The sequence below is a fragment of the Lynx canadensis genome, chromosome B4 (genome assembly GCF_007474595.2).
Source record: "Lynx canadensis isolate LIC74 chromosome B4, mLynCan4.pri.v2, whole genome shotgun sequence".
NCBI lineage: Eukaryota > Metazoa > Chordata > Mammalia > Carnivora > Felidae > Lynx > Lynx canadensis.
The window spans coordinates 45,704,761-45,718,420 of NC_044309.1; the positions used below are offsets into that span (position 1 = coordinate 45,704,761).

A 13,660-nucleotide genomic window follows, 5' to 3' on the forward strand; every position below is an offset into this window, starting at 1 on the left:
AAAGTTCTTGGTTTTAAATTCTACTACAGTAAATACAGATAAACATAACCCATGCAAACACAAGCTGTTTGGGGCCCTTTTAATTTTTAAAAATGTAAAAGTTGCTAAGGCCACTTTGAAAATTGCCATTCAAGCCCAATTTCCTTGTTTTGCAAATAAGGAAACAGGCTCAGAGAGACTAAGTGACTGCCCAAGGTCATATAGCTTCCTACACAAAGGGATAATTAAAAATAAAAGACAGGACCAAAAGGACAGCCTCTCTAGTTTTAGCCCATTGCCTTTATATCCCAGGCTCCTGGACTTCATTTAAAACCTTCTCTTAGTAAATTCTCTAGATAATGTAACTTTGTTAATATCAGAAAACCTCTTATCTTTAAAGTAGAGAATACTGGGGCAGCGCCTGGGTGGCTCAGTCAGTTAAGGGCCTGACTCTTGGTTTTGGCTCAGGTCATGATCTCATGGCTTCATGGGTTTAAGCCCCACACTGGGCTCTGTGCTGGCAGCTGGGAGCCTGCTTGGGATTCCTTCTCTCCTCTCTCTCTGTCCCTCACCCACTCACGCTGTCTCTTGTCTCTAAATAAATAGACAAACAAACAAACAGACAAAAAAACTTTAGAGAACACTGCAAATTACAGGTGAACATTTTACATGGGGAATTTGAAGTATTATTTATAGAGGGAATTTGAGCCTATTTTGTATCCAGCACTATACTAGATCATGTGGAGAATAAAAATAGGTAAAATAGGGTCCATGTCCTTAAAGAGCTTATAATTTAATCTGGGGCTAGGAAGAGAAAGAGACTAATGAATATAAAACAAAACATTATCTGAACTGTATGTCAGGCAAACTGTGGTAACAAGAGTTACAATTCAGAGAAAGGGGGGCGGGGACAATAATGGCTAGTGAAGGTTTAAAGATCATGAGAAGACACTCCTTGAAAAATAAGACTTAGGACGGCATGCAAGAAGAGAACTACATCTTTGAAGTACCGCAAGTAAAGCCACAGAGGCAAAACAAAACAGAACAAAACAGAACATACAAGAGTGGTCATCAAACTCTAAACAGCCAAACGAAAGTAAAGAGAGAAACGAAAGGAGATGGACAGGTAAGATGAGCTCAAATGAAAACACATCTTGAGGGTCAGGAATTAAGATTCTGTGTTTCATTTACCTCCACTGTATAATCAATGTTAAATCACACACACACACACACACACACACACACACACACACACACACACACACACTTTTTTAAAGATTTTAAGTAATCCCTACACCCACCATGGGACCTAAATTCACAACCCTGCGATCAAGAGTCATACCAACTGAGCCAGCCAGGCGCCCCCGCAAAAAAATGTTGTATACAAACACTGACTACGGTTTTATTCTTAAGAACAGAAAAAATGAAAACAATTAAAATGTCACTCAACATGAGAAAAAACTGTGGCATATTATCCAGTGAAACACCACTCAGCAATAAGAAGAAAAAAACTACTGATACATTCCACTATATGGTTGAATCTCAAAAATAATCTCAAAAATATTAACCAAGAGAATCAGACACAAAAAGAATACATACATCGTTATTCCTTACATAAAATGCAAGAACAGACAAATCTAAATTATGGGGATAAAAATCAGAATAGTGCTTACTTCTGGAAGAGAACCAGCTGGAAAAGGGCTCCAGGGTACTTTTCTTAATGACACACTGTATATCTTGAGTGTTGGTAACCCATTTGTTAAAATGCTTTATTAATGTAATACATGCATTTAAAAATTTTAATACATACATTGAAAATAATCACAAAATATGAAGAAAAAAATCAAAGTTCTTTTAAAAGACATTTTCTTTAAAGAAAAATTTCTTTAATGTTTATTTTTGAGAGAGAGAGAGGGAAACAGAGTGTGAGCAGGGGAGGGGCAAAGAACGAGGGAGACACAGAATCCGAAGCAGGCTCCAGGCTCAGAGCTGTCAGCACAGAGCTTGAGGCGGGGCTTGAACCCATGAACCTTGAGGTCATGACCCGAGCCAAAGTTGGATGCTTAACCAACTGAGCCACCAAGGCGCCCCTAAAAGACATTTATTTTCTAAATGGAAGATGGTATATTTGACTCAATTTTATCTATATTATCATTACATAAAGGTAAGCATTTCTAAGATTTGCCTTACTAGAGTAATAATAATCTAGCACCTTGATACGGGAACATATCATTGCTCTTTTTTTTATTGTGGTAAAATATATGTAACAAAGTTTACTATTTTAACCATTTTAAAGTACGTGGTTCAATGACATTAAGTACATTCACATTATTGTGCAACACTTGTTATTCTGAGGGAAGATACTTCAAGAACCAGAGCTTAACTTTTACTGTGTACATATTTGATCTCCCCAACTAAACTGTATGCTCTATCTCAAAGATATTCAAATCTCCTGTAGTCCGAGCAGAGTGCCTCACAGGTGCTACTAAATACATGGTTATTTACTTATTTTTTAAAGTAAAGTTAGAAGAATAAAATATTTTCATAACACCTTATCAACAACTTTTCTGAGTGTATAAACCAATCTTTGTTTACAGAAACATGTATTTAAGTAGTTGTTGTCATAGCAGAAAACAGCATTAAAACTTTTTTTCTACTTGAGCCAAATTTTGGCTACATTTTTACATGAGCTTATGGTCATAATGTTTAATAGCTGTATAAACTCAGTTATTTAACCTAATTTTCCTATCATTAGAAATTAGATTGCTTTCAGATTCCTGCCACTGTAGAGAAAGAACAGTCTTTTTCTTTCAGTTGAATTAATTTAGAATTATCCGCAAGAAGATTATTTCTGAATCAAGGGAATGAATATTACTATGGTATTTAATGTTACCACAATATGCTTTAACAAGGGAATGTACCAATTTGTTAATGCTCTCATGAATGACTGAACCAATTTCACTACAACATTATTGTAGTGATATCTTAAAAAAATTTTTTTGCTAGGTAAATAAGTAAAAACAATAGGGAACTACTAATAGATTTGAATAAAAGAATATTCTTTTCACTGGATACATTCCCAGCAATGATACCTAAACTTGGTAGAATCTAGAATTCAGTAGATGGAGATTATAGGAGGTAGAATTAATTCATTTCGTTACTCTCTGGGGTGAAAAAAGCTACTTTATAATTAGGAAATACAGTCATTCACAAGATGAGTTCCCCTCCCCCCAAAAGGGCACTTCCTCCTTAGTCCCAAGATTAGGTTACACTTATTACCTGTCATGATGGATTCACTCTCCGAATAACCCAGAAGGCTAGGATGATGCAGATGAATGGAATACAAGGGACTAATCAAGTTAGGAGAAAGAGCAATTTCACTGACAATTCACAGAATGCTAGACAGTTATGGAACATGTTAAGTGGCACTTGGCCTTGCACAAGAAAGTAACGTATTTACCTCCACATGATAGCTCATCCTGAAGCAGAACCAAGTGCATGGGGCAAGAGCACCTTGTAGTACCATCTCCTTTTACAAGACAAATATGTGAACAGCCACCATTATCCTGAGCACAAGGGTGCTGTCCTGAAAAAAAGAGAAAAGAAAAGAGAAAAAGGGAAAGGGAGGGAGGCAAGGAGGGAGGGAAGAGGAAAAGAGAGAAAGGAAAGTAAGGGAGGGAGGGAGGGAGGGAGGGAGGAAAGAAAGGAAGACAGTTCAGTCAAAATCTATTTATGAACTGCCAAGAAAACCAAATGTAAAATTACCTCGGATTTTAATTTCACTAGCAGTATAATTCCTCACTCTAATCCCTACAAAAAATTGCAAGAAAATAAGAGCAATTTTAAAATGCAAAATACTTGTATTTAACCACTGTCTTTAAATATTTGTATCTAAAATAAAGTTGATTATTGAAACTAAAAACATTGTTAGGGAGAATGCAGAAACCTGGGTTTTTCTATTTAAAATATAAAAAGTCTTCTAAAGATTTTAACTCAGAAATTCTACCTTTATAAAAGATGATTTTACTTGAAAACTGTATTATTTTAATGAAATATAGAAATAATAAAATACAGAAAATTAGAGTTGTTATATTAAAGAAACTTAAGTTCACATGGATTGCAACCACTCAGAGACAATAAAAACTATTTGCTTGATCAACTGCAAAAGGTAACTTGCAATGTTACAAATGTTTAATTTCCTTATATTTAGGCTAAATTAAACTAATACAAAGTTAAGTAACTTTTCAAAGTCTGTCTCACAAATTGTATTTAATAGAGTTGCTTTCAATTTTCTACTTAGCCTGTGTTAAAAGTAACTTGACATCTGTCATCAGAATACTAGCATCTAAAGTAGCCACCCATTTATCTTCTGCCTTCTCAATAACACATCACCCGGCTTTCAGTGTGTGTTGATGAGATTGAAAGTCAGCTATCTATAAATGCGAAGATGTGCTATACTATATAGATGTCTCAAGAGAGACATCAGTCATACTGTGTACTAGAATGCACAACCTACATAGCACAAACTTTATTCCATGACACATTTGATAAAAATCTCACTCTCTTTAATGTTATTAGAAATTGGAAAAAAAGGGTTTTCCAATTATAAAACCATATTTAAATGTTGATTATAAAAATAAAAACATTCCCCCTAAAATTCTGAAAATCTCCATTGAGATTTTCTGCAATAAAATAATCATTTGTCAACTGAATAAACAGCTTAGAAATTACTGCCTTTTTTATTTATTTAAAAAAAATTTTTTTAATGTTTATTTATTTTTGAGAGAGAGACAGAATGCAAGTGGGTTAGGGGCAGAGAGAGAGGGAGACACAGAATCTGAAGCAGTCTCCAGGCTCTGAGCTGTCAGCACAGAGCCTGACGCGGGGCTCGAACTCACAAGCTATGAGATCATGACCTGAGCCGAAGTCAGATGCTCAACTGACTGAGCCACCCAGGCGCCCCTATTGCCTTTTTAAAAAATGTTTATTTTTGAGAGAAAGCGTGAGTGGGGAAGGTGCAAAGAGACGGGGACAGAGGATCCAAAGTGGGCTCTGGCTAATAGCAGAGAGCCCGATGCAGGGCTTGAACTCACAAACTGTGAGATCATGACCTGAGCCAAAGTTGGATACTCAGCCGAGTGAGCCACCCAGGACCACGAAATCATTGCCTTATTTCTATTAAGTGTTCAGCATTAAGTCACATGTCATAACTTAGAATGACAACAATTCTAATTCTCAAATACCCTGAACTTCTAAAGTTCAGGAACAGTGACAACATAATGAAGACCTGAACGAGCAAAGGTGCTCTCCTTCTGCTATTCTCCTCTCATACTCCAGTTTGATTTGAAAGCATTGTGCTGAGAAGTTAAGGAGTTTCAATAACTCTCTCTTTAATATTTCATTTAACATTAGCATTCCTGGTACAATCACATAAAACCCAGAGTAGTGATTGCTATGAGGGGTCTTTTGATACTAATAAGAAATTAGGGCAAGATGATGAGCCATATTAAAAAGTTTCCAGTAGGGTCAAAAAAAAAATTATGGGTACTTTTCTAAGCTGACAACTGAAAAATTTACGCAGGAGGACAAAACAAACACTTGTTAATCACAGTCTTCTCTAAGTTTATTTCAAAAACTTTTGAAAATTAATTTTTAGTTGTTTTTGCTTCATAAGGTTATTCCAAGACAACTATATTCATCATTATATAATTTTTGTTTTAATTCAAACTATGGGGGCACAGGGAACGAAAGAAATATATACTTTATACCAGTATTCTTCAAGGGGCTGAAGGTGAGAAAGAAGGCATGCAAAGAAGAGTCTGCTGTATCTGGGGCAATTTTTGAAAATGAACAAAACCATTGCTTTCCCCACTCCTGTTTTATGGGGAAATGATGTTTAATTTGAAAAAGTTCCCAGATGAGTTTGATGTAAGGTTTTAAAAACACAGAGTTTAAAAATTGGCAAAATTAAAAGTGCACAAAAATCTGTTAAAAAAAAAAAAGGTAAGAAGACACAGAAGAACATCTTAATTCCATCTTAATCTCTTACAACAAATATGAATCCTGCAATTAGCAGTATGTCATCAGCACTTACTATATTCCTGTAGGTTCAGCTCCTTTACTGCATGAATGTCACTAAGCTGGGCAATTCGAGCCTGGACTTTGGTTCTACCCTCTCGACCTGTCATGTCAATTTTTTCAATCATTTGCTGCTGCTTGTCAATCCAATATAGCCAGTTTTCAAACACAGTCAGTCCCACAGGCTGCAAGATATTGGAGTCTTCTAATACTATCCGGTTGGCACCTTGGAAAGGAGAACATTCAACAGCAATGATTCATGTGGGTCAAGTCATGCATTCAGTAATTACTGATTGAATACCAGTTAGATTCTAAAAGTACTGAAAAGGAAAATATGGTAAGTAAGCTCTTTACCACAAGAATTAAAAATCATTCTGAGAAGATATATATATCAGAAAACAGATTAGACACTTAAGTACAAACAAAAGCAAGTAAGTGCCCAACACACAGTAAATACTTTAGTTCATAGAAACATGGACAAAAACTTAAGAGCAGTTTTCAAACATTTTTAAAAAGCAAATTCTATTCTTCAAATTAAACTTTATGAAAAGCCTTAACATATAAAACAGATAAAAATGGTACTTCTCTGGATAAAGCAGAAAAAAACAAATCAAGAGCAACAAAACCCTGAAGAGCAGGATGCTTTTGATGGGGGCAAGGCATTCACAGAACAAAAAAGAATCCCTGGAAATTAAATATATGAAAGCTCGAAAAAAATCCAACAGGAGGGTTTGAAGATAAATTGGAAAAACTCTCTCAGATAAAGAGATGGAAAATAAGAGAGAAAAATACTCACAACATCTGAGGAAAAATCAAGATTCAACATCTGAGTAAAAGTTCCAGAATGAGAAAACAAATCATTAAAGAAACAACATTAAAAAACAAAACAACCTTTCTAGAACTCAAGATGTAAGTTTCCAGGGGTGCCTGGGTGTCTCAGTCGGTTAAACATCCAATTTCAGATCAGGTCATGATCTCACAGTTCATGGGTTCTAGACCCGTGTCTGGCTCTGTGCTGACAGCTCACAGCCTGGAGCCTGAAGCCTGATTCGGATTCCATATCTCCCTCTCCCTCTGCCCCTCCCCTGCTAAATGCCCTGTGTCTGTCTGTCTGTCTGTCTGTCTCTCTTTCAAAAATAAACATTAAAAACAAAAAAAAGATGTTACATTTCCAGATACAAAGGACTCACCTAGTAACGAGTTCAATGAAAAGAAAGAAACAGAAGAGGGAAGTCAGGGAGTGATCACACAAAAGCATATTATCATTAGATTCTAGAATATTTAGGAAAAAGAAAAGATGTTAAAAGTTTCTGAAGGGGAAAATAAAGGATCATATACAAACAGTTGGGAATCACAATGACATGAGATGGTTGAAGACAACAGAGTTCTGCCTTCAAAACGGGGAGATAAAAATAGTTATGAAACATGAATTCTATACATATCCAAATTATCAATCAAATGTGAGGGGAAAAAATTCAGACAAATAAATGAAAATTTTTAACCTCCTATGAACCCCTTTCAAGAAATAATAGAGGATGCATTCTACCAAGAAAAAGAAATTAGCCAGAGACATGGAATCCAGTAAATAGGGCTCAGCACCAAGGAGAAAGGCAGGTGCATTCCCAGGATAACAGTGAAAGGAAGTTGGCCTAAAAAAGCAAGCAAATCCAGATTGGAGCAAGATGATAAAGAAATTCAAGAGGTATGCTTTCAATTAAAAAGAAAAAAGATGGATTGCTTGATCCATCTGTATGTACTGAAATAATATTTACATTAGACAAGATTAACTTCAGGGGGGAAAAAAGCTACAGAAGGCAACACAGTTAAAGGTAATATTTTCATAGCCATAAATAACAATTAAGTATGAACTTAAAAATTACGATATAACTATCCTGGGAGGATAGGAAGAGAGTTCATATGAGTATTTTGGCCTTATATGGTTTAAGACAGCAAAATCTTTATCTTCTATTAAATAAGTCAACTTGTGATGTCTAAAATTGAAAAATGGAGAAATAGCAGCTTTAAGCAAGTTATTTTAAAACAGATGCCTCAGAGTGGGAAGTGAGTATGTAGGAGAACAGTAGACTTATTTTCTGTTATAACTGAGTATAAGCATTTGATTTCCACAAATATTTACATGTATTACTTTGATGAGATTAAGTTAAAAATAAGAAGAAGAATGAATTAAAAGGATTAGTTGTGCAAGGATGGTTTCAAGTGGACCACTGAGAAAAAAAGAGCTGTCAACAGTGTCACTGTAGAATCCCAGACATGATAAGGACCTGATCTACTTTGATGGCAGTGATAAAAGGGGAAGTAAAACACTGGAACCAACAATGAAGATACACTTATTTATTCAACAAACTACGCATGTACTAAATGCAATCCAGTGTAAAAGGCTTTGTGGCAGGCTCAAAATATGAAGCAGAAAGAGATCCCAAGATAAAAGTGTATGATTATCTGTGAATATACAAGCAAGGAAAAAATAAAACTATCAGTTTTACACTAACCTTTTTCAGAAAACAGAAAAAGAGGAAACATTTTATGAGGTCAACATAACCTTGATGGCAAAATGCCAAGTACACTATAAGAAAGGAAAATTATAGGGTAATCATTCTCATGAACACAGATACAAACCCTTAAACAAAACATTAGCAAATAAAATCCAGCAATATATAAAAAGGAAAATGTTATCATGCCGAGTTTGATTTATTCTAGAAAACTAGGAACAGAAGGAACTTTCTTAATCTGATAAAAATGTTATTTACAGAAAACCTTAGCAAACATAATACCTAATCATGAAGTATTGAATGCATTCCTCTAAATCAAGAAAAACAAAACAAAACAAAACAAACACCCAAGGATTCTATTGTTCTATTCAACATTGTACTGGAGGTACCAGTCGGTGTTATAAGGTAACAATGAAAAAGTACTGCAAAAGAAGAAATGAAACTTTCATTATTTGTAGACAAATGGTTCTATGACATACAAAATCATAAAGAAACCACAAATAAATGAATTTAACAAGGTCCCTGGGAATAAGCTCAATATAACAGGAATGGAAGAAAAAGAAACTATGTCTATATTCCAGCCATAATCAGAGATTAAAATATTAAAAATTTAGAATTACCACTAGCTTTACCACTAGCATTCAAAAGCTTCAAATACCAACGAACAACTCTAGTGAAGATGGGAAAGACCTCTAAGAAGAAAACTATAAAACACTGAGGGAAATTAAAGTTCTAAAAAAGTGGATGGATATACCATGTTCATAGTTTGGAAGACTAATATAAAAATAATTCTCTCTAAATTGACCTATAAATTCAAAGCAAACCCAGTCAAAATTCCACTAGGTTTCTTTCATTCTTGGTGGAAACTCAGAGGTAGATTCTAGAATGTATACGGAAATAAAAAAAAAAAAAAAAAAAAAAAAGGCAACAGCCATTGTAATGAAATACTAAGGATGAACATTGCCGAATAAATTTGTTTATAACATTATAATGAGTAAGACAATAAAATACCACATAAGACAAAGTAACCAAGGGAACACAGAAACAAACTCACAGAAATACAGTCACTTCATTTACAACAAAGGTGACATTAGAAAATAGTGGAGAAAGTATGGTCTTCTCTAAAACTGGTGTTAAATAGTAACATGAAAAAAAAAATTTTTAACCCCTACCTCACCCCATGCCCAAAAATAAATTGCCAATGGATCATAGATCTAACTAAGAAAAGTTAAACAAAAAAATTTTAGGGAGTGCCTGGGTGGCTCAGTTGGTTGAACGTTCGACTTCAGCTCAGGTCATGATCTCACAGTTCGTGGGTTCGAGCCCCGCGTCGGGCTCTGTGCTGACAGCTCAGAGCCTGGAGCCTGTTTCAGATTCTGTATTTCCCTCTCTCTCTGCCCCTCCCCTGCTCATGTTCTGTCTGTCTCTGTCTCTCAACAATAAATAAAAGTTAAAAAAAAAAATTAAAAAAATTTTTAGGAACAAAACCCATTAAATCCCTTTGTAACTTTGCAGTAGGCAAAGGTTTCTTAAACAGAACATAAAAAGTACTAATCATAAGGGGGAAAATTAGTAAACGGTACTGCACTAAAATTAAGAACTTTTTCATCTAAGGACACTATTGGAAGAGTGAAAAGGTAAATCACAAATTGGAAGATTTATGCAACACATACCCACCTCTATAGAGAAAAGTATAAAGATGTACTAAAAATTATCAAATAAGACCTAAACAAATGGAGGGATCCATCACAGTCATGGATGAAAAGACTGAATTTCTTTAATATGCCAATTATCCTCCAATATATATGTAACTTGATAATGGATTAATAGTCTGAATAAAGAGTTTTTAAAAATCAGTGATAGAAAAAATATCAATAAATAGCAATTCACAGAAGAAAAAAATGAATGACCAATAAATTAATATCAAACAGGGAAACGCGAATTTTGTTACTGAGATATACTTTTAAACTACTGCAGTACTAAAAATTTAGAAGTCTAACAATACCAAATACTAGAGGGACAACTCACACACTTCTGGTGGGTATCTTAAATTGATATAATCATGTTGAAGAGCAATCTGGATATATCTATTCAAGGTGAATATATACATAACACATTAAATAGCAATTCTACTACTAGGTTCAGGCCATTAGAGAAATGTTCAAATATGTGCACAAGAATATTCACTACAACATTGCTTTTAATGCCAAGAAACTGGAAATAGCAGTTGAGACAGCAGAATAGAGAAATTATAGAATGATTCATGTAATGAAATACTATTTAGCTTGAAAACAAATGACAGAGTTTTGGATCAACAGGGATCATGTCAAAACCACGATATATCTGGAAAAAAGCAAGTTACAAAAGAATACACGATACTATTTATATTAAAAAGTGAAACAAAAGTTCAAATATATGTGTAATGTGTATGCATGGCAAAAGACACACATACACACACACAGCAAAATATGCATGACGAAGAAAAACATCAAAAGTTACCTTAAGGAAAAGAGGGAGAAGAATAGAATTGGGGATGGATATGTAAGGGCTTCAAAATTCTCTCCGAAGTATTGTCTCAAGGACAAGAAATAGTTCAAAAGCAAAAATGGCCCAAAAAACTAAGATTTAACCAGTTGGATGATAGGAACTCATACTTTCTGTATGCTGGAACCATTTCATAATTAAGGGTAGGGAAAAAAAAAGGCATTAAAAAAATGGAAGTTAAATTAATAATGATAGTGTTTTTGGATTTTTTCTTTTCTAAACTGTCTTTAATGGACATGTGTTAATTTCATAACAAAAAAAAACATGATAAATGTAGAGAAAAGGAAAGAAGGCTAATAAGACCAATAAGAGTTAAAACACTGACATAAATAACTATTATTCAAATTAGAGGTGACATAAAAGATATAGGTGAATAGATGAGGGAAAGAATATTCCATGTGAGGTATGTGTATACATATGGATAAATGTGTGCATGACTGGAATCAGAAAAGGCATAATGGAAGGAGGCATTTGAACCTGAAAAGAGAGTATTTTCTAGTTTAAGAAAGTTATAAATGTATTCAAACATAAAATTCAAGTGATACAGAAATACTCTCAACATATTAGTATGCTAGCCTTCCAGACCTTCCTCAAGGTATATCTGCTTGCCTATTCCTTGAAGAAAATACAAACATACCCATGTGTTTCTTAATAGTATACCTACCTATTTGTATGTGTGTATAGGTACACATGGGTATAAACAGTTTAAGTATTTTTAAAGAGCCATCTGCCATCAAATATAGTGTGGGCATGTACATACATATATAAAATTAATTTAACCTTAAACAAAAACATTGTCATGCAACTTAATTTCTAAAAATTATCCTTTGGGGCAGCTGGGTGGCTCAGTCAATTAAGCGTCTGATTCTTGATTACAGCTCAGGTCATGATGTCATGGTTATGGGACTGAGTCCCACATCAGGTTCTACGCTGGGCATGGAACCTGCTTAGAATTCTCATTCTCCCTCTCCCTTTGTTCCTCCCCTGGTTCTCCCATGTACACGCATATAGTCTCTCAAAAAAGAAAAAAGAAAATAAAAAATTATCCTTCTATGTCAGTGCACACAGATCTACCTCATTTCTTTTGGGATGACTGTTATATTGCATACACTTGATATATCAGAATGTATTTCTCTGTGACACATTATTATAAATAATGCGGAGCAGGTACCCTTGTACAAATGGGTCATTATTTCTGTAAAGAAAAAAACTATCTAAAAGGGAAATTCAATGGCGCCTGGGTGGCTCAGTCGGTTGAGCATCTGACTTCAGTTCAAGTCATGATCTCATAGGTTTGTGGGTTCAAGCCCCACATCGGGCTCTGGGCTGATAGCTCAGAGCCAGGAGCCTGCTTCAGATTGTGTCTCCCTCTCTCTCTGTCCCTCCCCTGCTCAGGTGCACTCTCTCTCTCTCAAAAATGAATAATCAATAAAAAAAGGAAAAGGGAAATGCATTGGCAAACTGCCCTCCAGAAAGGTCTTACCAATTCCACTTATACCAAAGTGCACGAGAGCATGCCATTCTTTACCATTCTGGCCAACGTTGGGTATAATAAACCTTAACATATTTTTGCCACTCTGATAGATATAGTTTATTATTTTAATTTCATTTACTTGATCAGTAGTGAGGGCACACAGAATATTTGGACATCAGAAACGGGGGGTGGGTAGGTGAAGTAACTATGATTGCATACAGAGGTTTGAAGACAAATGAACACCAGCAAATGATTTAATTTGGTTAAAATACCATGAGTTAAGATCATTTGAGGTTGACGATGGCTTTGTGAAAGGCAAATACCAACTTAAGTATACAACTAGTGTTCTTTCTTCAGGTTATGAGATTATCCTGAAGATTTTTTTTTAGTAGCAGTGACATGATCAGATACCATGCTTCAGAAAAGTAGGTTGGGAAAAATGCATAAGCTTTCTGGGGGATGGGAGGGAATCAGCAGGGAGGAGATTTCACTGGCTACAACTCAGGCCAGAGTTCAGATAAGAACATAAACTAGAGCACAAGAATTAGGAATGGAGAAGTGATGCATCAGAAATGTATTATTTATAGAGGCCAAATCAAGAAAACGGGGAAAGTATTATATAATAGAGGGATCAATCACGTACATGGTTGAAGAAAAAGTGCTTCCCAACCAACCTGATACTAACCACCTACCCTTTAGAAAGAAGGGGCGCCAGGGTGGCTCAGTCGGTTAAGCGTCTGACTTTGGTCAGTTCAAGCCCCGCGTTGGGCTCTGTGCTGACAGTTCAGAGCCTGGAGCCTGCTTCAGATTCTGTGTCTCCCTCTCTCTCTACCCCTCCCCCACTCATGCTCGCTCGTGCTCTCTCAAAAAATGAATATTAAAAAAAAAATTAGAGGGGCGCCTGGGTGGCGCAGTCGGTTAAGCGTCCGACTTCAGCCAGGTCACGATCTCGCGGTCCGTGAGTTCGAGCCCCGCGTCAGGCTCTGGGCTGATGGCTCGGAGCCTGGAGCCTGTTTCCGATTCTGTGTCTCCATCTCTCTCTGCCCCTCCCCCGTTCATGCTCTGTCTCTCTCTG

The 13,660-nt window shown here is 35.6% G+C and overlaps 1 protein-coding gene across 1 annotated transcript in view; it reads right to left on the minus strand.

The window, feature by feature from the left end:
- Positions 1–13,660, minus strand: part of LRP6 (LDL receptor related protein 6) — a 182,415-nt gene that overhangs the window by 16,814 nt on the left and 151,941 nt on the right. Inside the window, exons 16-17 of the mRNA XM_030321740.1 lie at positions 6,074–6,283; positions 3,440–3,565 (exon numbers count right to left, since the gene is read on the minus strand). Coding sequence (XP_030177600.1) covers positions 3,440–3,565; positions 6,074–6,283 — 336 coding nt within the window. The remainder of the gene's footprint in view (positions 1–3,439; positions 3,566–6,073; positions 6,284–13,660) is intronic.